We start from the raw sequence: 23,660 nt of genomic DNA, 5'->3' as shown, positions 1-23,660 counted from the left end.
AAGCCTTCTTACAAAGTAGTAAGACAATGTCATTTGAAGTTTGGACAACAATTAAACTTTTTTCTCCACTGTTATATAAGATTGTGGACGAGGTAGGGCATTGTATGCATTGTTAAGGTATATGAAAATAGTAACAGTGTCGTGGAATACTTGGCTCCAATAGAATTTGGGATTTGTATTAGAAAAAAAAATAAGAATTTTCACTACCGTTAAAAATTCAATATGGAGAAAATGAATAGGAATATCTTTGCTCTAGTTTGAATTCTTGTACCAGCATATGCACCGGAAGAATGTCGAATGGGACTTTTTGCAAATCTCTTCTCTATTCTTTTTACTCTTGCTCTTGTCCCTCTGTTCCTTTTTTTTTAGCTGGTGGCATAATTAGCCTATTTATAAGAAAGATATTCTCGATATAAGAATTGATAAATAGAACTGAGAAAGAATATTTCTTGATTTCAAAGCTGCCATTTTGATATTTATACGGATGTGGAATATGAAGCTAATTAGGATGAAACTTGGACTAATAGTTTTTTTTTTTTTTTTGGTACAATGGTAGTTCATGTTAACCTAGCATTTATGCTACCCTCAGCATCACTAGAAAGCAGGCTACATAAAGATGAGGGGACAAAGTTGGGCTCAATCTAAAGAACCTCTTCCGAATGGTGCGCAACGTTTGAGGTGACCCCGTCTGCAACCCTGTTCGCCTCTCAAAACACATGGGTAACCTGAATTGAATGACAGCCCGCCACTAACCTCTGAATGCCCCTGAGAATAGGGTGGCCATCTCCCTAGCGTCCGATATCCCGAATTCACTTGGTCACCGTAGAGGAGTCTCCCTCCAGGATGAGGTTGTCTGCCCTAGGCTTCTCCTCGCATAGGTAACTCCCTCCCATGCTGCTCTGAGCTTGGCTCCAACGGCTATCATATCATCGGTGTGTCACCCGCCTGCCATGACTAGTCTGAAAGCATGATCCCGAATCACAAACCCCATCCCTCCTCTATCTCCTCCTGCCGAAGCACTGCTGTTAAAGTTCACCTTGAGATGGCCAGAAAGTGGGGGTTCCCAAGAAACAAGAGTCACTTGAAGCACTGCAGCAGTGAAGTGGGAACCCTAGATATCCCTAGCCAACCCCGGTAGAAATGCCTGGGCAATGGCAATGATCTCAGTCGCATAACGGATGACCATGTCCACCACGACCCTCGGAAGGATTCTCTTGCCCTAAAAAATACGGGCATTTCGGTCCAGTCAAATATGATATGCCATATAAACGCATATGATACCTCTCTCCACTGTACCAGGTGAAACTACCAACAACCTCAAGTAGGCCACAAGATCCTCCACTGACTCCACATCCGTCGGTAAGGAAATGGGCACCCACTGCCAGACCTGCACAACCCAAAGGCACCCAAGCAGAGCATGGCTGACATTCTCCTCTAAGTTTGTACACTCCTTGCACAACGAGGTGAACCTGACTCTCCTACTGGCTAAAACACTCTGAGTCGGTAGACACCTCTACGCCACCTTACATATAAATAATGCCACTCGGGGGTGTACCTGTATCCTCCATATCCACCTGCCCTCAATCTGCCGGGTAGCCTCTCTGCCCATCAGCGCCTGCAAGTCTCCGGTACATCCCGAGCGGTTGATCAATCATCCAAGCATCTCGAAGGACATCGATTGACCGCCATCACCAATCGCCCATCTGATCGCTGGGAGGACCACTGGAGTGTAGGTGCATATCTCCTTCCAGATGAAGGAACCATGGCGACCTACCCAAAAATCATCCACCGCCAAACACATACCATACTTGCCCCTCAAGAGGGCACTCTATAAGTTATCCAGCTTCAGAATGTACCTAACTGCATGCCTCGCTGCTGTGACCTCCCGCCGTACCAAGAGAGAGTGCACCCCCAGTCCTCCTGTCCTGACCGACTGACATATGACCTCCCACGCCATCATATGCATACCATCTCTACCATGTCGCCTGCCTCAGATGAAGTTCCAGAACATCTGCTCCATAGCTTTTATCACCGCCACCGGCACAATAATGTTCGATATCAAGTATATCGGCATGGAACTGAGAATCGAATGCACCAGAATCATTCTGCCCATCATAGAAAGAGTCTTCACCTGCCAATCCTCCAACCTATGTCGGACCCTCTGCTCGATGTCATGACAATCACTGCATCGTAAACGGTGCCTGGTTATCGGAACCCCTAAATACTTTAGTGTGCCCTCCTGCTCACCCACTCCCAGAATCTGTTTGATCATAGTTTTCACCTGATGCATAGTCTTTGGGCTGAAAGAAATGGTTGACTTGACGAGGTTCACCCGTTGACCCGAGCCATGTAGTAATCCCCCAATATCTGTCGGATGACGACCGCATCCTGCCTAGAAGCCCGTGCAATCCAACTTAATGCCGCACTATATCTAATTTGATTAGACCCTCAATTCATTTTTCCGACACCCGTGTATCATGGTCCCAGTCTAAATCAATTTTTGAGAAGGCCTGGATAAACATGAACCATGTTATCAAGGAACTTGTCCCAACTAATCCACGCTATTAAGTTAGTCTAGAATCGGCCAAGCAATTACCATCCCTATCTGTTCTATCTTGAGTTGGCCTCACTCAGCCCACTTTGATTAGACCTCACCAACCTACTTTAGCTCTCCATTAGATCTCTCTCTCTCCCTCCCTCCCTCCTCTCACATGGTTCCACATACCGATATGTTGAGATGAGTTTGTGCCAATCTTGACTCACCAATGAGTGGTCTCAAACAGCCACAAACCTAAATGGGACCAATGGAGGTTCACCCTGCATCTTGGACCTAAATAGCATTATTTCAAGCCTAGTCTTGTTAAGCGGCGAGATCCTAAGATCAGACTCATCTATTATAAACCTAATAATCAATCGATGGAAAAAATAATTAACATGTGCCATCATAATTACATGCTACTGATCGCCACTCAATTCATCGAGGAATATGAAAATCGGCGATTTGATGAGCATAAGTAGAGCCCAACTGATACTACTAATCCTATTATGTTTGGCACCAATCTCCAATCCGATGAATCAAGTAGTAATCACCACTTGATGATTGGAGCAATATTCTACATCCATGCAATGAGGGCTATATACATTTTTTTGGATACACCTATCTACCAAGCATTCACTCTCTTAGCATTTGATCATTAATGTAGCAAAAAGATAATGTAACAGCGAGAAAAAGAAGCTATGGAGGAGAGCACAATGCTGCTCGACTACTCCGCGAAGCTTATTTCCGCAAAAAGTGGCTCATAAAAAATGACTAAAAACTTGAATCACACCGTATATAAAGGGAGAATAGAGCGACCGGCCTACTCCGGTTCTTAAATGAACCGGACCGGACTTGAACCGGATTTCCCCAAGGGTTCCGCGCCTGCTATAAATGTAGCGGCCTCGATGAGGTCGGATTTTACTAGGGTTTTGGAGAGGGGAAGAGGTCGGAGATCTTTCTAAAACCCTAGACTATTTGTATTCTCTTCTCTCTCGAATCCTGCCACCATGAGTAGATCGGGCCAGCCACCGGATCTCAAGAAGTGAGTTCCCCTCCCTTCGATCCATTTCCTCCTTTTTACCCTTGAAGCGATTTGAATGTACTTATTCTTCTTCCTTTCTTCTTATTCTTTTTGGTTCTTGAATGGGGTGACAGGTACATGGACAAGAAGCTTCAAAGTAAGTTGTTTAATTCATTAATGCATCATTTTTTTTTCTTCCTGCTTCTAATGGATGCTTGCTTCGATTTTTTTCCTTTTTATCGCGCTACATTTCTTGTAGGCTTAGGGCTTCCAACTAACATGGGTTTGTGAACAAGGATAAGTGAAATCGGCTGATGTAGCTTAAATCTCTTTAATCGGTATATTTTTGGAATAAATTGTTTTCTATGAGAGAAAAATAGCTCTTTTAATCTTATTTTTATTTGGGTGTGATTGGATTCTTCGTATTTTAGCTTCTGATATCACATTTGGCTTTTGACTTGCATCGGTTGCGTAGAGAAAATATAGGGAAAGAAATTAGAACTTGAATTGCCATATGGACTGAAGAGGGTTGATGTGCCCTAATTTTCTACATAGGAGGTTCTCGAGTGATGGGCCATCTATGTTCATGGGAAAGAATATCAGCACGTAAGATGCAATCCTTCATTTATCCGTGAATGCCGATTGTGACTTGCCGACTGCTTTGGTACATGAACCAACAACACTGGCTGCGACTATGTGTGAAAAATTTTAGGGTAAAAGGTGAAGTGGGATTGATAAATATGACCCCAAGTTGATGAAAAAGTTGTGTTGGTACACATTATCCAATTGAGGATATGTACTTATATTAGTGCCAGAGGAGTTTTAATAGAAAAAGGCAAGACCAGTGCCATAATAGTTTCTTATTTGCATGTCTGTTTATATTATTAGTAATTGTATCATTATATCAATATGCTCATTTTGATTCCATGGCTAACTTGCACCTGGAGCTGTATGTGATTTTATTGTTTAATTTACTATTTTTTAAAAGTTGGTTGTTGGAAATGGTGGCTCTAAATGAGGAATGCCTCTTGGAAACTATGGGTTGATATCCAGATGAGGTTTTAGTCATAGTTACTCTGATAGGGCCCTTCTCTGAACTTTTTTGCTTTTCAAACATAGTACATGTGTTTCTAGATGAACTTCTAAAATTTCTTAATGCTTTTGTAACATGCAAAAACTTTTGCCACTGGAGTATGATTCAGTGGCCAGAAAGTTGTTTTTTGCTGGTTGATTATTTTTTGGGATCATAATTCTACTTTTAATCTATCTCTCACACTTAATTTGCCCATTGAAAATAGCAGCCCGAAATGAGGAATCCTATTGGCAGCTATGGATTTATATCCAAATGAAGCTTTAGTCATAGTTACTCTGATAGGGTTTTCTGCTTTGTTCATATTTAATGTTAAAAATGGGATTTTCATTTCTAGGTGAACTGAAATTTAATTTCTTTATAGATCTTGTTCCATCTAAGAATTTTTGCCATTGGAATATGGGTTAGCGCACTAGAGTTGATCCTTGGTAACTGATTCACAATGTGCTTGTGGCTTGGTGGTAATATCCACTCAACAACATGTTTGGTCTCGTTTAATTTCTTTTTCTTTTTTTCCCAAGTTGAATATTGGAAATAGTGGCTCTAAATGAGGAATACCTCTTGAAAGCTATGGATTCCTTTCCAATGAAGCTTTTGTCATAGTTACTCTGATAGGGCTTTTTCCTTTATATGCATTTAATGTTAAAAGTGGGATATTTATTTCTCAGTGAACTTCTAGATTTTTTTTCAATTTTTTTTTTATTCCATGCATAAACCTTTGCCAGTGGATTATGATTGGGTGAGTTAGAGAATTGTTTATTGGGCTATCCTGGGAGTTGGGACGTTGCTTCTTGTTTATGCCTGGATTGCTCGCATACATGCCCAAAAAAAATTGATGTGAGGGCAGCCCCTTTTTTGAAGGGGCGTGGGACTGGTACGTGTGCACATTTGCATCCTGTTTCTGTTTTTATCCACATTGAAAACCCAAACAACTAGCTTTCATGCTTGTCGATCATGGGTTGTGCTAATTGCATTTATGCCTCTGTCGGTTTTGGTTCCTCCTCCAGTATGTTAGTTGCCTCTACAATTTGGTGGTGAATAAGATAATAGACTTAAGAAATTGTATGCCAGTATAGGGGAAAGGTGGAATTAATTTCATTTTCTTATCAGGCCTTTTGCTTAATGTACGGTGTGTGGAATATTAAAACCTCGGACCTCTAGAAAGGTATTACATGCTTTGCTTGGTTGTGGTGGAAGCAAGTTAAAGGAGATGAGAAAGGGGCTAGATATCTGTCAGCCAGGCAGCAACTTAGCATGTTCAACCCTCATTGTCAATTTGTCATTTGCTTTCCTCGGATTTGTAGTACGTGAATAGAGCATAACCAGATGGGTTTGTTATATATTGTATTTCATCAGGTTTAGCAAAAGCTTTAATTTGGTATGTGTTTCTGAGAATCTTCCAACTCTTTGAAGGCATCTGACTATACTGTTGGCATGTGCTTCACGAGATTGCTGTCTTGTTTCTTTTTTGTTTAGTTTGTTCTTCCTAATTTTGATATATCATAGTTGCAGCTTTCTTGTGTTCAAATTATATACTTAGTTTTGTTAGAGATATTTTTTTTTCTTCTTAATTTTATTCTTCATCTTTATGCCCTTGTCTGATATTTGCATGCAGAGGTTGTGTAAAATATGATGCCCCTCTGGCTGTTCACATAATTATTTTGGAACTTATTAATATTCGAAAAATGAACTGAACATTGACTGAGTTATTTGCAAGCCTTCTCTCTCTGCTTTCTCTACCAAAGTATATGCTAACGTTTCTGTGTTGAAATCATTTTTGCAGTCAAGCTGAACGCAAACCGGGTTATAGTTGGCACTCTTCGTGGATTTGACCAATTTATGAACCTGGTGATTGACAATACTGTGGAGGTTAACGGCAATGAGAAGAATGATATTGGAATGGTGGTAAGTTTCTTTGCAATTCAGTTCCTTAGTAGTCTCTATATATTATAATTTAATAGGAGGCCTATTCTTCTCGTCTCTTGTTAAGTAGTCTCAAAATAGTTTCATTTCTTTTCTGGATTCCTTCATGGAAAGGCATGCAGCTAACCTCAAAGGGGCACATGGTGGATTCAGACTTAACAGTGATTTGATGATTTGAACCGTGCTAAATTTTCCACAGGTTATCAGGGGGAACAGTGTAGTCATGATAGAAGCTCTGGAGCCAGTCGGCAGAACGCAATAGCTTTTCATTACTCGTAGTTTCATGTTTTTGGACCAAATGGCTGTCAAGCGTATGATTTATGTACTCCAACGACTCAATGACTTGTCCAGTCCATTTTTTTTTTGTATTTTTATGCTAAAATGACAAATTTTGCTCCTTGGTATGGAAAGATGGATTTGATCTCCGGTGAGAGCCATAAAGAATTAGTGGCCTTTTTTTCCAACAATTTTACTGGCAAATATCATTTGTCTCCCTTTAAAATACGCTCAAGCACAGACATGAGCAGGTGGAAGTCTGCAACGATCAGGACGCTGATAATGGCATAATTTGAAGTTTTGTCAGAATGAATTAAACTATGTTACCTTTTTCTAAGGGTTTAGTTTATATTTGTTTATGAATCTACAGGCTTATGCGGTGATGTTTTCAGGCAATGTTGTCCGCTTAAGGAAATACAGGTTTGCTAAGTGCCAATATGCCTCCCTATATTTCCTTGAAAGTTACAAAATCGAGGATGAAGTCTGATGTAGGAGTGCTTTGGATTTCTTTGCTAAATTATGAAAATGATTTGCTTTCATGTTTGCAAGAGCTATTGCGAAAAATCCATTGAATATTAGTCTCTTGTATGGATATTAGGATATTATGTTTTGGGACTTGTTTGGTTCGCAGGAAGAGGAGAAAGATAAAATAGTGGTCAATGGATTTTTCGCGTGCATATGCTAGAATTCATGTCACAAATTTTCGCTTGCCTTTTTCTTTCATGGTTACTCATGTGTGAGTACGTCATCCTAGCACCACTCCGGTTGCCAGCGGACCAGTAGCACACTCACCAGCAGCGTCCAAGTCCATATAGATGCACCTTATAATTTATGACTTGAACCTGCCAATCCATTTGAACCCATTCATAATAGATGGTTTGTTAAGATTTTTTATTTTTCTATTCTTTTGATTGAGTTGCATTTGGGTTAGCAGAGACCAACTCAATTATAAATATTTTTCGCAAGGGTTCGGGCTTTCAACCCATGAATGACCATGAGTTGAATAAATCCATAAATCCATCCTCAAACTTGTAGGAAGCGATAATTGTGTAGTAGGTCATGGATTAATCAAGGATTGGTTCCAACAATTAGCAATGCTGCAAGACTAAGTATACATTCTCATCATCACATATGCATGACATAAATTTAAGATTTCAAGGCATATTTTGCAAATTCAATTTTTTTCTTCAATTTCGTCATATATGGTGATAGTGCCAAGAAGCTCCTTTTCGTTTTTTCTTCTTTCCATTGTGCTATGCCAATCAAACTTCGCAGGGTCTCACTGACGGGGAAGGACCAATCAACCCAACTATTATTGTTACCATATAAATATTTGAAGAAGTATTCTCTAAAGCTGGAATAGCTCAGTTGGTTAGAGCGTATGGCTGTTAACCATAAGGTCGGAGGTTCGAGCCCTCCTTCTAGCGACTTTTTAAAAATATCAGCCTTGAATTTTTTTCCCTGAAAATAGGAAAAAAAAATCTATTTTGTTAAAATGGATTTACGATCTGGCGTTCCCGAAAAACGAGTAGATTTAAAATTTTGAAATATTTTCCTAGAAAAGCAAAAACCTTATTTTGTAATATAAACCCAAGAGCAGAAAAAAAATATGTAGCTAAGATAAATGATTGATATTTTATCTGGATGCTTTAAAAAAAGAGTAGATTTTATATTTTTCTTTAATTGCTAGAAGGAGTTGAGGTTTGATCCCTCCTTCCAGCGATGTTTTTAATTTATTTTTTTCTATAAATGCAAAAATCTTATTTTGTAGTACAAGAAAAAAAATAAAAAAAAAGATTTGTTGCTAAGAGAGTAGGTTTTATATTTTTTTTGTTGCACCAACTAAATGGACTAACCTTTCATATTTTATGAGGGTCCTTTATGCAAGGTAAATTCACCTATAACGGCATATTACCAATTAATCCAACAACAAAAATAATTTGTTTCGAAGATAAATAATAGATATTCTATCTTACTACTCCAAAAATTGTAGATATTCTATTTATTTTTTTTGTTGCACCAACTATATGTACTAACTTCGTAGAATCACTAAATCTTCGCGAAGAAATTGTGGAAGCAAACATAGATTGGTTAGAAATGCACATCTTTCAAGTATTGAAGATTTCTTTTGTTTCATCCTTCAACGATTTTTATCCCAACAACAATGCCTTGTTGGCTTACATATTGTTTCTAGCAAAGCGAAGTGTCTTAATCTTATATTTTTTTTTTAATTTCTTGTATGGCTTCTCACAATCTCTTTTCTTATTCTTTTGAAACCATCTCCATGGTTTTGCTCTATAATGACTCCATATTTAATGAGAAATATCTTGGACAATGTTGATGTGTATCATAGCAAGTTCAGATTTTGCTCCAAAACTATTCCATAATTAATGAGATATAGATTAGATAATGATGAGAACTTATCATTTGTTCCTATGATTAAGCTCTCATTACCTCTTTAACTAGATCAGGCTATAGGAGGCATAAATCAATACATGTAGATAGCAACATTAACACACAGTAGGAAGAAAATATTTACAAGAGAGACAGAAGGAAGAAAGAAAGTAAAAAGGAAGAAGAATGTGCATAATACCATAGTACAATCACTGAGATAAAATTCTACAACCTAGAATAAGCTTTTTGGATCTTTGAGTTTTGAAGACAAACCAAGCCCTTGAACAAACACATAGCATGACTAGTTATGAACTCTACATATTTATCTCTATCGAAAAAAATATCCTATTATTTCTTTCTTTCCATCCTGTCGATGTGATTTGCAAGCACTACTTATCGAAGTAGCTCTAATGCTCTTAGAAATTCCTCTCGTTCTTTTTATGATCCATAATGACAGAAGAGTTGGAGGATGACCTTTGAACCTAATTACTTGTTTAGTTCTTCTCCACATCTACTTAATAAAGGTATGGTGCAATAATATATGATTGATTGTCTCCACTTATTTTCCATAGAAGCAACATTTGGAGATGATATGCCATCTTTTCTTAGCTAATACTCTGCCTAAAAATTATAAATTTTTTGGGTCTGCAGTACACCACAGAGATGAACAAACGGGGGATTTAAGACTTCCGGAATTAAAAAAAGAATCACATTGTCTAGACTGGATCCAGGTTTAATTAGATTTAGTAGTTGAAAGGGACCACCCCATTCCTTTTGTTCATCCATGCTTAAAGAACTTTGGACAGGGATTTGACAATTAAAGTTCCTTCTACTAGAATTCCATAATGGCCAGACTTTGCTTAAGAGAGGCCTGATATGAAGATGGAAAGAGACAATAGAGTGATACTTTGCTGTTCCAACAATCTTCCTAAAACCTGATGCTACTCTATTACTCCAAGATAAAAGTAAGGCTGCACCAAAATGGCTGAAGTATATATTACAAATATCTTTCCAAAAAATGTGAGAGCGATTAGAGCCCTTGCTTCCTCGGAGTCCAAAGTTTCTACGACTGCAATATGCCTTATGAATCATGCTTTGCCACAATGAATTATATTTTAGATGAAAATTCCATCACTGTTTTGTCAAGAGAAAAATTGACACATAACAATCATGTAGCAGCTCTTGATTACATTAATGATCCATTAACTGCTCCTTTGAAATGTATTCCTTTTCTTCTCATGCTTATAAACTCCTTGATAGAAAAGCATATAACAACAAAGAATAGATTTCTATGGTTCGTTTCAGCGAACTCGCATTAATACAATTCGATATGGTTCGATGCAATTCAAAATCAGGGCAATTTGTTGCAATTGGAGTTAGATTGATTGCAATTTAGCACCTAACATACCTCTAACCTATTGGCCGAAGAAGGGACTCATCACATGCTGCTAAAAAAAAAGAAAAAAAAAGAAAAAAAAAGAGAAAAAGGAAAGGGGGGTTTTTGCATATAAGCTGTCTATTTTAATCTCAATCATTCATTCATAAACAAAAGCAGTACATTACATCTCTGTTTCTAGTAGTGAGGGACCTTAATGCGACAAGGCTTTCATCTTATGACTAAACCAAATATCTTGCCCGAATTGAGGCTGCGAAAACCCTGACCACCAAAACCCTTTACGAATCGAGGAACGAAGGGGGATAGAGAGAGAAGGGAAGCGATCGATTTCTCCAACTGGGATCGGTACCCATGGCGGCCTCGGCCTCTTCTCCGCAAGCAGTCGGGGATTCGAGGACTGCCCTCTCCAAACGCCCGCCCAATAACTTCTTCGGCGAGTTCTCCAAGCACTTTGCCGCAAAATTTCATAGTTTCCTGAGCCGAGTCGAATGAAGTTTTAGGTCCCGTATATCGAGTATTTTATTGCAAGGAAATGTTTAATTTCCTGGATGTTTGATTGTTTTCTTTCGAATGGGAGAAACCAACAACAGATTCTTGAAAGGAAGTAGAGAATGATTTGAAGTTTTGATATGCTCCTAAATGCAAAGTTGAAGGAGTGAGTTAGTTGCATTTAATTTGAGCGTGCGTCCTGGAAATATATCTTGTAATCGAGTCTTTTGTATCGACTGTTTTGTATCATCTACTGTTGAATTCTTAGAGAGCTAAATCTATTCAATGCAGTATGGAGAGAGTTTGTTTGGGGAGCACTTGCGGGAGCATTTGGCGAAGGCATGATGCACCCAATTGACACTCTGAAAACACGAGTTCAAAGCCAGGCCGTGCTTACGGGTACTCAGGTACTTTTTTTTGAGCCATTTTATTTCACTATTTTGTAAATGTGATTGGCCAGATAGTGTTTGTGAAAATGCTGTTGCTGTTTGTGCAGTTCATTTGCACATTATGTAATATATATCACGGGAGATATTAAAAAAGATATCACGTTTTCAATTTTTCCTTCCCCTGGTGTCATCAGGCCCAGAAGAACATACTGCAGATGCTCCAGATCGTCTGGCGTGCAGATGGTTTGGGAGGTAACCTGAACCTGCCTTTTGCTTCCTTTCTCAAATATTTATACAGTAGCGATAGCAGATATATTGCACTTAGTAAGGAAACATATCAATCTTTTTCAAGTGTTATGTTGATCACATGCACAAGTTGGTTTCTTTTGAATCCAGTGTGTGTCTTTTTTTGCGGTTGAATAACACTTGTAAGTCCATTTTATGAAATCATCTGTATAATATGTATCTAACTTTTTTAATTTCTTTGTGTTATTTTTCTAGGATTTTATAGAGGGATCACTCCAGGGGTAACTGGATCACTTGCAACAGGGGCCACATACTTTGGGGTAATAGAATCAACTAAGAAATGGTTGGAGGAAGTAAATCCTAAGCTTGGTGGTCACTGGTCTCACTTCATTGCAGGAGCAGTTGGTAAGAAGCGATTTCTGTGCTGTGCGAGGCCTTTTTCTTTTTCTTTCAGCATGTGTATCTTCTTAATGGCACTTTCTTTTGCTTTCATTCATGGGCTCCAAATTATGCATTTTTAATAGTAATGATAGTAATAATTCTCATAATAATGATAATCATCATCATCATCACCATCCTTAGTGCTAGATTATATCTTGAAATATGTTTCTTCTTGTTTTTTATTAGCTCTAATTTGCTTACTAGAATTTATGTTGGGCCTGCATCATACGTATTTTATTATGGATTCTAATAAGTAACAGGGTGTACTCTCAATCGGGATATGTATAAAAAATGGAGTAGTGAAGACTGCTAAAACACTATATTTTCTTGGATTGTATTAACAACTTACACATAATTTGGAAAACTTTCACAATCTAATCTGTCCTTAATTTGTTGGTAGTACACTGACATCCTCAGTTCCTTGCTATTAGGGAGCCATTGCCATTTTGACTTAAGGGGTGTTACTTGCTATTGTTGGTTGCCATAGTTTTCATTCCTAAACTGACTTTTCTGGCAAGAACAACAATAGTTGGAGCCTAGACTAGAGTTTTGCAGGATTCAATGTTTCAAAGAAATTTGATTGATTTACTTCAGGCATGTGATAATATGATATCTTACACGTTCCACTAGTGCATGAATAATAACAGGCCTTTCTTTGACTTACTTATATGGTGAACAAAAATCGGAACCTTGTAATCCTGCAATTCCATTGCTTCTGAAAAGTTAAATACTTAATTTGGATGGTTCCTACACCTGGCCAAGATATCTAATCAAGGTTAAAAGCTTCAATTTTAGGATATGTTTCGCTTTTGACATATTGTTTCAGGAAAATTTAGGCCATAAATTAATGAACTTAAAAAATAAATACGAAAAACGAAAAAGAATCAACCATGGAGAAGGATAATAATACATCATGTCTATAGACCATACTTGCCTAGAATATGTCATTTGTGCATCAATATTTTGGAGCAAGAACAAGACGTGTTGAAATTTTATATGCCACCAAGGAAAAACAAGTACATTTCAGTGTGAAGATCCTACATATTCCTCCAGAACTGACCAAAATATGTGTATGATTGCCATGGTGTTCTCCTAGGCTTTGGCAGGCAAAAGTTTAAACTTTTGGAAGCTTGCCTTTTGGTTTGAAATTATACACTGCTGTCAGAAACCGGTGAGTATAGAAGGATCATGAGGAACATGTTTCCACAAGGGGGAATTTAACAATCATGCACAGTAAATTTCAAGAATTGATGCCTTCATATACTATTTAGCCACCTCTAGTCCACTAAAGTACCAAGACATTTGAATAAACATGAAACATATTAACTAGTTAACATAATTATGGGACAAGCAAGATCATTGTCAGAAATTATGCATAAAGATGTACAATGTATTCTTTTTTCTTAAATTAGTAGAGAATTTATGCCATATTAGTGAGTAAGATCAACATATAGCTTAGTGCTTATTTTTCAAAAGATTGTTGATGGTAGACTGGTGGCCAGGGGGCCATGTAATGCTTAGGGGCTAGGTGAGTGCCCAAAGATCTAGGCAGTCCAAAAAAATAAAGAAATAAAAGGTAGAAATATTAAAGATTTTCAGTGATCTGAAAATGAAACCTAGAACATATCAATGAAGATGTAGTTAGTCATTGGGAAGTACCAACTTGGAAACATTTAACACTCATTCATAGATCAATATAATCCTCTGTATTCGAACATGATTCAAAACATTGCGATGGGCAACTAAAGCAGGTACCTAGGCATCTGTCTTAACCATCCTATATACATTGCTAAATACTACCTTCATTTTGAGACAGAAGATATTATATGTTTTTGATAAAGGGTATATGATAGGGCATGATTATATATATCCTACTTAAAAAGAAATATTTGCTTCATTTATTTATTGATAGAATCATAGTAAATAAACAATCGTCCTTGTGTAACTTCTAGGATCACTGAAGTATTTTATGGATTCATATATTTTTCTAACTTCCATTTTGCCCAGTCTGTGGTCATCGGCTATAAACTCAACTGTTAATTTTTATTGTCAAAAAACTGCAGAAAGTTGATATTTTGAATAATAGATTGGTACTGTTGTTTTTTTTCCTATTCTATTCAGGGGATACACTTGGCTCTTTTGTTTATGTGCCATGTGAAGTCATGAAACAACGCATGCAAGTGCAAGGCATCAGAAAATCCTGGAATTCAACTGTGATGAAAGGAAATGTCTCTCAAAAATCTGGTATACAGATGTATGGTTATTATACAGGAATGTTTCAAGCAGGTCACTCAATTTGGAAGGAGCAAGGTCTGAAGGGATTATATGCTGGGTATCATAATCTTCTCAATATTTATTAAGTCAAAGTTACAAATGCAAGAACATCAGTATAGCATTTTCACAATTTTATTTTTCTTTGGGTTGATTCAATTCCTAGTAAACACAGATTCGACTTTTTTACTTTTCAAATCTAAGATGAAGAGGTCAGATATTTTTAATTGAGTGTATATGCCTTGTTCTGGCTCAGACCGATTCTGTTGCCATTTAGAAAGAGTCAGGTTGGAAGACTGCTTTCTCTCTATTAAAAATATTATTTAGATTGGGAATTTTGATATGACTATTACCAAGTATCAAAAGCCAGTAGCCTGTCATCCAATTCCATGCATAATTTTTCATACATACAATATTAATATTATTGCATGGTAAGGTTTAGTAACAGAATGGTTGATCCTCTGTTCCAATGTTTGAAAAGCACTAGAGGAAACAACTGGTATTTGAGAAAACTTTGGGACATGGTAAATGGCTATCTCTGGGAAGTATATAGGAGCCACTTGTGCCAATATCTCCCATGCATATTATGAGGTGGGTCTGAACACTGGAAGATTAAAGTAGAATAGAAGCATGTCGCTAGAATGGGCCTCATTTGCTCTGTCTGCTGTTCTTATGTTTTCCCTCTATTCTTTCTTTGTATAACCATTAAAAGAAGGATTTGGCATAGTTCATTAGTTCTTTTCCACATCATTGATGCTTACATTTACCCTACTGATAACTATATAAGGGAAGTAAGCTTTCCTAGAACATTGCTGACATAATTATACTATGGCTCCCTTCAATATCTCTTTGAATGAAGATGACGGGTTTCCCATCAATTCTTGAAAAAAAATGTAAAACCGTGCCAAATGCTTGGGGGTCATCCAAGTTGATGATCTAGACTGCTCATTATCTTCTTAAAACCATGGTTTAAAAACTCGGTTTGGGTTTCTGTTTTGGTTGGATCTGTGAAGTTTAGATTTCGGCATTGCAGTGGTTCTGGAAGTTTCGCTCCAAGTTTCAAATTTTTGGTCAAGAAAATCAAGAAATATTTTTAAAAATTTAAAAATAGAAGAAAAATAAAAGAAACCAGAAAATTTTATTTGGTGAAATTTTGGGTATTTTGTGTTCTATATAATCTTTATTTGTAGTTTTTGAGAGTACTAGGCCAACAATATATTGCTATATTTGGCTGAACAACATATTATGTATAAAATATATAATATTCCCTTCTTGAACTTCAGATGTTAAAAGATTCATTATATTTACCAATTTTAAAGCCTTTTAGTACCAAATGCATTCAAATATGTTCTTATTTTCTAATAGTAGTCACGAATACATTGGAATCTTATGTTTTTGAAGTTAAGTTTCTATTTAATCATTTGCATTTAGTTAAAAAATGTTATTTATTTTATTAAAAGAAAGATGCTATATCTTTGAAATCTCTCGTATTTAGTTGTTTAAATTAGTCTTTGCAATATGTTGTCATAAATATGGTTTTTTTGGACGCCTTGGCCCATCAAGGTTATATTCACTCTTGATCCCATTTTTAACTCAAGTTATGTAGACTATGTACTTAGATGGAAAAAATCATGTTGATATAATTGTATACACCAAAATAATGCTTAAAAGAAGCATTTGTAGCTAGTTTTGATCAGTTTCAGCTAGTAGCGGCTGAAACAACTGAAACTGGACCAAAACCAATCAGAATTGTCAGCATTGATCAAAACCCGAAATCAAGGGTCAGTTTGGTTCGGTCCTGCCCATGCTGATCAATTTTGGCCAAAATTTCAAACCATTGATTTATAAGTCCCTACTGCATTTGGATTTTCTTTTCTTTTTTTTTTTGTTTGGGGGGGGGGGGGGGGGCAATTTAGGACATTACAGATCATAATGCGTGATTTTGATCATTGATTTGAATGTCCAAATCATGCATTTAGAGTTTAGGGCGTAACTAAGTTGCTTGGGGCCCGTGAACATTAATGGAGTTCCCTTTTAATCAGTACTATTTTAATGCAGAGAGAAGTTATGTATATATGCAATTCTCTTTTTCATGGTGATGTATATTGGGTCATTTTTTTCAGATATTGGTCTACACTTGCAAGGGATGTGCCTTTTGCTGGACTGATGGTATGTCCTGGTCAAAATCACTTACATTACTTGATGGTGTTTTGATATTGTTATTTTAATTGAATGCTTGTTGGTGCATTGAGTCATAGAGCATTAGGTCTGATTGCCAGTCTATCTCAAGTAGCTGCTCCACCACATTAACTAGTTCAAATTCCTAAACCACTGTTATGAGAGTTTATCCTCAATAATTGTGAGTGCCTCTCATTTTCTTTTTTGTCTTGCCTTGCCTCGCCTCTCTCTTCTCTTTTGCTTGTCTTTAGTTATTCACCTCAATTTTTGATATTTTTATGTAATCAGAACTATTGTAAGCTTTTTGTTGTAATATGTAAATTTTATTCTTCCTTGAGTTCTGGTTTTTGATCAAATATTATCTTTACAATTTGCAGGTTACTTTTTATGAAGCGCTGAAAGATTTGACAGAGCATGGGAGGCAAAAATTTATACCTGATGCTGACTTGCATATCAGTAGTTCTTTTGAGGGACTGCTATTGGGAGGATTAGCTGGCGGTAAGTTTTGCTCTTGCGTATATATCAGTTTCTCTTTTCTCTCTTAGAAACAATAAGCTTCTTGTCTTGACATGCAAATGGGTAAAGTTTTTATTGTCGTTAATGGTTCTGCAGGATTTAGCGCATATCTCACCACTCCTTTGGATGTGATAAAAACAAGAATGCAAGTACAAGGGTCCACTATGAGGTGCAGTAGTTATTTCTAAATTAAGGATCCATATGTCTTAAGTTTAACCCTCTCTCTCTCTCTCTCTCTCTCTCTCTCTCTCTTACAGAGAGGTAGTTTATCTCACATATAATTTTATTGTTGTAAGTTTCACCGCATGTTTACCAATTTCCTGTAGTGATGCTATAATTGTGTCTCTACTCTCTTTTTAACTTTTCTCCTTCTCCTCTTCCTAATTAGACAACCATAAAGAGCAAGCCCTGTCCTTCTTATAATCTTATTTGGCTTGATATATGATTTCTATTCCCGCATGAATTAGTTTCTATATACCCCTATATGCAAGCTTAAGAACCCTTCTACAAACAGCTAAGCTCTTTAGTCTCTTTGTGAAATGTGATCTAACCACCTCATATCGGTTCTGGACATCTTATTCTTTGCAGTTCTGGTTCCTAAGCTTACCTTTTTACACTAATTTCTGGCTATATCTACCTGATTTTACGATATGTCCACCTCAACATGCTCATGCACTCTTTCTATTTGCTGGCATTCTGAATTATACACTGACCCTTCTTATCCTTTCTAAAAGTCACAGCAATCATTGCTTTGTCTTGCCAGTCTTATTTAGTTGCCTCAAAAGTTTATTCTGTTCTGTATTTATGATGATAGTGTAAGACAATTCTTAAGATCACCTGAAAACACACCCTTGTTTTCTGCAATAATGTGCTCTAGTTGATTCTGCTGTCAAACTAAAGAATTTTTTTGCTTTTTATCACTTTTATTTACTTTCTAAAGTACTCTAGTGATTCATATTTTCTTAAAGAGCTACTGTCATTGGTTTCTGATGTCATTTTCGAGCTATTATCGTTTGTTTTTTTTAGAAAAAAATTAATGTGTGGTTAGTTTGGTTTGAGGTCTCTTAAGCTAAATCCAGAAGAATCTGTCAGTAGGCTATTTCAGTGTCTACCGCTTGAACAGAAAGTTGCATCATTTGATTTGGTTTTGCTTTGCCAGGTACAATGGATGGCTGGATGCTTTTAGAAGGATATGGGCGGACGAGGGCTTGAACGGTATGTTCAAAGGCAGTGTCCCTAGAATAATGTGGTACGTCCCAGCCTCTGCCCTCACCTTTATGGCTGTGGAGTTCCTGAGGAGTCATTTCAATGAGAAATTGGATGCCAATGTCCATGAAGTCAGTAGCTTATCAATCGACACAAGCTCTAAAATTCGAAAAGCAGCTTGAGTTTCTGCGCTTTCTCGTGAAGCCATTAAGGGATTGTATTTTGATGCATTATTGAGTCTTTTAGAATGGAAGCCAAGGCTTCCCAGAGGAATCTGGCAATTGAAATAGAAATACTCGTATTCAATGGATTGAACTACAACATTCTTATATTTCCATCAGATTCTTCTTTTTTTCATCTGATAGAAAGGACACAAACTGCAGTGTTACGTAAACCTACAGATTATCCGATGGTGTCCAGATGTACTACGATATGATGTTCTCAACATGGTTTAAGAAAGCAACTTTCTTTTGGTATTTTAAAGGAGCAAGTTTTTGCTTCCAAGTCTCCGTATGCTTGTCCAAGGCTCTTGTATATGGATTTTTTTTTTTTTGGCCTAGTAGAAATATCCGAGGAAACTAAGAAATTGTTCCTTGGTGTTTGTGGTAATAAATTTTGGTAATGAGTAATGTATGACTAGTGCTCCTCCCTTCCAAATAATGCAGTAGCTACATGACTATTTCTCACCAAAAATGGCCTTTTACTGTTTAGAACCATTGTAAAAGCATCGAGAGCAGAAGTCCAACAGTCCTACAAGCTTGATGAAGTAATATTCACAAACACCGAAAGATATTTGTCTCTACTACCTTCAAATATAGTGATCATGCTAACCTAGTTTCCACCAATTTAGGATAAAGCATCGCCAAAAAGTAATGTGAAAAACATAATTTGGAACCAGTGAAACCACCAGAATTTTGTTAGTCCTAGGAATGAAGACCCAAGAGACCAAGACACGCTTTGTCAAGTGATTTAGTAAATATTTCTATCTATAAATGTGACTGCTTATCTTTACATCATTAGAAACTTTGTCTTGCATTAATTGGATGGAATATGTATAACTTTCAAATTGATTGTCTGAGTTGATCCAATAAACCATTAACCCAACAAGTTGAGGATTTCATTCCAACACAATAGAGAAACTTATATCGGAAGTTGTCTAAGAACTCTTTTCTGATTTTTATAATTATAATTATTATGTTTTAATGGTATCAATCTGAATTGATCCAATTTAACTGACAAATTTTCCAATTTGGGATTGTTCCAATAGAAACCGTTTGAAATCACATGAGAAGCTGAAAAATCTAAGCTTAAACCATTTGAAACAACCCATCAGGCCTAAAGCTGCATGAAGAAACACTGGAAAGCCAAAATGCTGAATTTTGCTATGCAATCAGCTTGTTGGTGGATTAGATAATCTAATATTAACAGATCTATGTGGGTGCATCTATGACTATACAAGTGCACATTTTGTTCAGAAAATCCGGCATGCAAAAGGCATCCAGATGAACAAATTCCATTGCACGTCAATAATAGATATGGTACAAAATCCTGATCTGAATAGACGGTTTGCAGACATGAACTAAAAGAAAACTAATTTCGACAAAAGTAAAAAGAAAATAACCTGCATCAAATCCAGCAGAAATCATTATAATGTCAGGATTGTAAGATTCAGCCACAGGAAACAATACATGGTCCCAGACAGCAATATAGTCTGCATCACCACATTGTCCTTGTTCCCAAGGAACATTGATGTTATAACCTGCACCCGGCCCTTCACCAATCATGCAATATGAACCATCATCACGAGCAGGATAGAAGCTTCCAAAATCAAACCTACAATATGTAATATGCTTGTTATGATCAGCCATGTTAATGAGATCACCTCACAACGAGTTAACATTCACAAAAAATAAAACAGCATAGTCTACCTGTTCATTATTCAGTATCAGATAGCTACATGTTTGGCTGATTTTGTAGAGATGCCACCCTAAAATTGGGTTTTGGTAAAGAATTTGCAAACAAAAATTATTACATACCCTTTCATTCAAGAGAAAATTAGCTGCAATTGCAACATTATTGAAGAGACAAAAGCCCATAGCTTCATCAGGTTCTGCATGATGGCCAGGAGGCCTGACAATGGCAATAGCAGAATCCAAATCCCCTTTGGCCACCTTTTCAGACACCTACTGGAGGAATAAGCAAAAACAGCATTTGATGTTAACCTAGAAGGTACCATTATTATTTTATAAGAGTAGAATGCAGCTGACTGAGGTGCTTTATTTTTATAAAATTCAGTAACTCGTCCAGTTAAGAGATGGTGTGAAATTATTTTAGAATGTTTCTAACTAATTGGATGGAGATGAGTTAAATTGCAACCAGTTAAGAATATTGAACATGAAATTACCTCAATAAGTGAACCTGCTGCAAGGGAAGCAGCTTCAGATGAACCCTTGTTAAAATATATAGAATTGAAATTTGAGGCAATCCTAAGACGTCGAGAATTAAATTTTTTTGAGCTGATATTCTTGATCAGTTTGACATGTCTTTGGGTATGAACAGATGCTATGTACTTGTCCTCAGCTTCCTTGGCACTCAGAACTACGCACCTGGACATTGGTGGTGAAAAAAAAAAAAAAAAACTGAAGTTCAATAATTATGCATACTTCACACAAAAGAGTTAGTAAAGGGTCCAGCGAGACACGGAAAAGGAATAGATTTCCTAGGTTCTTACCGAAGGCATCATGGATATCATTTCCTAAAATGCCATAGAAATTGCGCCTATAATAGTTTATGCATGAAGCTGAACAATTCAGAAAACACCAACAATTGAGATTGCAGAAACGACTAAATGCATCATACCCAAATTCGGCCATCAACCATAAAAGACCATTAATTAAAACCATAAAAGGGTCCAGCGAGATGGGAAAGGAATAGATTTCCTAGGTTCTTACCGAAGGCATCATGGATATCATTTTCTAAAATGCCATAAAAATTGCGCCTATAATAGTTTATGCATGAAGCTGAACAATTCAGAAAACACCAACAATTGAGATTGCAGAAACGATTAAATGCATCATATCCAGATTCGGTCATCAACCATAAAAAGTCATTAATCAAAACCATAAAAGGGTCCAGCGAGACAGAGGAAAGGAATATATTTCCTAGGTTCTCACCGAAGGCGGAATCCCTCGCCACGTACGATGGAGGTAGTTGATATCAATACAAACTTGCATCACTTTCCTACTCTAAGTGGGATTGTCGATTCCCTTGCCACGTATGACGGTGGGTGATGAAATCACGGACTGCATCACTAGATTCCGACTCGAACTGGGAGTATCCGCGGGATATTATAAATAACCCGAGCTCCTGGCCATGCGAACCATCATCAGCCATGGCCTCCCCATTGAGCCTCTCCGAGGACGAAGTCGCCGGGATCCTCTCCTTCCTCCCAGCGAAAGCCATCACCAAGCTCCGAACCCTCAGTCGGTGCGTTCTGCGTCGCTCTGCATGCAATCACTTCCTCCTTACCCAATCTCGTCACACCAAAGCCGACTCGGGCTTCTTCACTCGGCCATACTATGGCTCCGTCGTCCTCACTCTCCTCGACCCTCATGCCGGCATACCCAGTGAAGGCCTCCGGTTCTTGCAGCACGCCGAAAGGGTCGTCCTGGCCTCAGCCAACGGTCTCGTGCTCTGCTCAAACAAGTCTAGAATCTTAGGCAGCTTGTGCGTCTGCAATCCGGTGGCTCCGATCGCCACGCTTCGCTTCATCCCGCCGCCGACCGGCGAAGAACATCACCACCTGTCATGCATCGGCGTCGCCGTCGACCGGAAGTCGAGAGGCTACGAGCTGGTCTGCCTCACAAAGCCGCCAGATTGGCACTCCCCTTACTCGTGCAGGGTCTACGCCTCGGCGGACGGTGCATGGAAGTTCCACAAGACGGTCAATGGAGGTCCAAGAGATCTGCAACTGGAGTATCCGGTTATTTGCGGCAGTACAGTGTATTTGGCTTCAACTTGCGGGCCCTACATGCATACCGCTCCGTACATTGTCGCCTTCGATATCGAAGAGGAGGGCTCCGAGATTCTTTCGATCCCGGGAGTGGCAACGAAGGCGTCTGATTGCCATGAGATTCGGATCGCAAGGTGGGGTGAGAAATCTCTGTGCTTGATAAGTTGCCAGAGTTCTTCAATTTTTAGGCTGTGGGTGATGTCTCGGGATCAAGGGAGCATAGTATGGGTTGAAAAATATCAAGTTAGCATGATGGAGATGGGGCTTACAAGTCCGGGAGACGTGCACTCGTTTACAGTGATCAACAGCGACACGCTTGTTTTTGTGATGAATAGCTCTATCTATAGCTACGATATCAAAAAAGGAGCGTTGAAAGGATTGCAAAAAGGCTACCCTTCAGGTTATCCGGTTTTGATTCCCTATGCAAACTCCCTACGGCCCTTCTGAAGATGCGAAGCTCGGCAGCTGAAAATTCTAGCGCCCATTAGCGCGCGTTGTTTTGCCGAAGTGGAAATAGTATCTCAGTCAAACACAAGCCTCCACTGAAACTACAAGAGTAGTAGCGTTCTCTTACAAGCCTTCAGGGTAGGAGATGTTTGTGTAAATTTTTTTTTCTTTCTTTTTTTGGCGGCTTAAGATGTAGTTCCTTCTTTTATTAATTTGTTCTGCGTTCTGACCTAGTATTAGATTATTAAGTTATTACATCGACGACGTATGATCATGAGATAAGAGCGTGATAGTTTGTCTTCTGTCCGGCTTTTAGATGGCTTGTTTTTCAAAAAGTACAAGGAAAAGATATATTCGTCGAAGATGGCCTTCTTATGGGAGCGATGTATTTTTATATGCTATTTTCACATTCTTCCTTCGTGTATATGCTTTTGGACATTTTTGCCTCTATGGCCTCATGCACGGGCAAGAGCGGCGGCAAATGCGTTAGATCAGGTCAGACATGAATCAGACCAGAGTAGATACGGACCGGATTAGAAAATCTCAAACCTTAGTTTGGCCTATCTATTGAACAAATTAAGATTTGACATCTAAACCTGTTATGCTTTATAAGCAGGTAACTAGACCCAACCTCCTGTTTAATAAACATGTTACATCGAATCAAGTCCACCAGCAAACTTGTTTACTTGGTAAATACATGTATAAGTTGCTTGACTTACTATTAAAAATGGTTAACTCTCTCTTTTAACTAGGTTATTTGTGGCAATGGAGCATTTTCCTGCGACAAATATCCAATTCGAGGGTGTCTCGTCTACAATTATATCAG

At 37.9% G+C, this 23,660-nt stretch overlaps 3 protein-coding genes and 1 non-coding gene across 6 annotated transcripts; 3 read left to right on the top strand and 1 right to left on the bottom strand.

The window, feature by feature from the left end:
• The first annotated feature begins 3,446 nt into the window (after positions 1-3,446).
• LOC103710318 (probable small nuclear ribonucleoprotein G) lies at positions 3,447-7,040 on the top strand. Its single transcript, XM_008795992.4, has 4 exons — positions 3,447-3,581; positions 3,695-3,717; positions 6,434-6,555; positions 6,773-7,040. The coding sequence occupies exons 1-4, from the start codon at positions 3,547-3,549 to the stop codon at positions 6,833-6,835; spliced, it is 243 nt and encodes an 80-aa protein (XP_008794214.1). The 5' UTR covers positions 3,447-3,546; the 3' UTR covers positions 6,836-7,040.
• Positions 7,041-8,202: 1,162 nt separating this feature from the next.
• TRNAN-GUU lies at positions 8,203-8,276 on the top strand. The gene has a single exon. It is a non-coding gene; the product is annotated as a tRNA-Asn (tRNA).
• A 2,550-nt stretch (positions 8,277-10,826) lies between these two features.
• On the top strand, positions 10,827-18,858 carry LOC103710303 (mitochondrial substrate carrier family protein E). 3 transcript variants are annotated; one of them, XM_008795972.3, is made up of 9 exons: positions 10,827-11,072; positions 11,420-11,535; positions 11,712-11,769; positions 12,019-12,168; positions 14,326-14,536; positions 16,599-16,644; positions 17,031-17,151; positions 17,266-17,338; positions 18,329-18,858. In XM_008795972.3, the coding sequence occupies exons 1-9, from the start codon at positions 10,991-10,993 to the stop codon at positions 18,555-18,557; spliced, it is 1,086 nt and encodes a 361-aa protein (XP_008794194.2). In that variant the 5' UTR covers positions 10,827-10,990; the 3' UTR covers positions 18,558-18,858. The 3 variants fall into 3 exon arrangements, with proteins under 3 accessions (XP_008794194.2, XP_038983469.1, XP_008794201.2); XM_039127541.1 differs by lacking the exon at positions 10,827-11,072 and adding an exon at positions 11,117-11,139; XM_008795979.4 differs by lacking the exon at positions 10,827-11,072 and adding an exon at positions 11,154-11,320.
• A 745-nt stretch (positions 18,859-19,603) lies between these two features.
• Positions 19,604-20,989, bottom strand: LOC120111200 (histone deacetylase 5-like). The gene is made up of 5 exons (XM_039127760.1): positions 20,780-20,989; positions 20,412-20,558; positions 20,263-20,303; positions 19,997-20,208; positions 19,604-19,716 (listed from the first exon to the last, which is right to left on the bottom strand). The coding sequence occupies exons 1-5, from the start codon at positions 20,987-20,989 to the stop codon at positions 19,604-19,606; spliced, it is 723 nt and encodes a 240-aa protein (XP_038983688.1).
• Between the last annotated feature and the right edge of the window lie 2,671 nt (positions 20,990-23,660).

The sequence above is a fragment of the Phoenix dactylifera genome, chromosome 6 (genome assembly GCF_009389715.1).
Source record: "Phoenix dactylifera cultivar Barhee BC4 chromosome 6, palm_55x_up_171113_PBpolish2nd_filt_p, whole genome shotgun sequence".
Classification (NCBI taxonomy): domain Eukaryota; kingdom Viridiplantae; phylum Streptophyta; class Magnoliopsida; order Arecales; family Arecaceae; genus Phoenix; species Phoenix dactylifera.
The sequence above is the reverse complement of the archived record's forward strand: the minus strand, read 5'-3'. Positions and strand labels throughout refer to the sequence as shown.

Bases quoted from the DNA above. Each gene is read 5' to 3' on its own strand.
- LOC103710318 (XM_008795992.4), top strand. From the start codon at position 3,547: ATGAGTAGATCGGGCCAGCCACCGGATCTCAAGAA. The intron at 3,582-3,694 runs GTGAGTTCCCCT...ATGGGGTGACAG, and splicing joins CAGCCACCGGATCTCAAGAA to GTACATGGACAAGAAGCTTC. The intron at 6,556-6,772 runs GTAAGTTTCTTT...AATTTTCCACAG, and splicing joins AGAATGATATTGGAATGGTG to GTTATCAGGGGGAACAGTGT.
- LOC103710303 (XM_008795972.3), top strand. From the start codon at position 10,991: ATGGCGGCCTCGGCCTCTTCTCCGCAAGCAGTCGGGGATTCGAGGACT. The intron at 17,152-17,265 runs GTAAGTTTTGCT...ATGGTTCTGCAG, and splicing joins ATTGGGAGGATTAGCTGGCG to GATTTAGCGCATATCTCACC. The intron at 17,339-18,328 runs GTGCAGTAGTTA...TTGCTTTGCCAG, and splicing joins GTACAAGGGTCCACTATGAG to GTACAATGGATGGCTGGATG.
- LOC120111200 (XM_039127760.1), bottom strand. From the start codon at position 20,989: ATGTCCAGGTGCGTAGTTCTGAGTGCCAAGGAAGCTGAGGACAAGTAC. The intron at 20,559-20,779 runs GTAATTTCATGT...TTCCTCCAGTAG, and splicing joins CAGCAGGTTCACTTATTGAG to GTGTCTGAAAAGGTGGCCAA. The intron at 19,717-19,996 runs GTTATTTTCTTT...TTCTTCATGCAG, and splicing joins TTCTGCTGGATTTGATGCAG to CTTTAGGCCTGATGGGTTGT.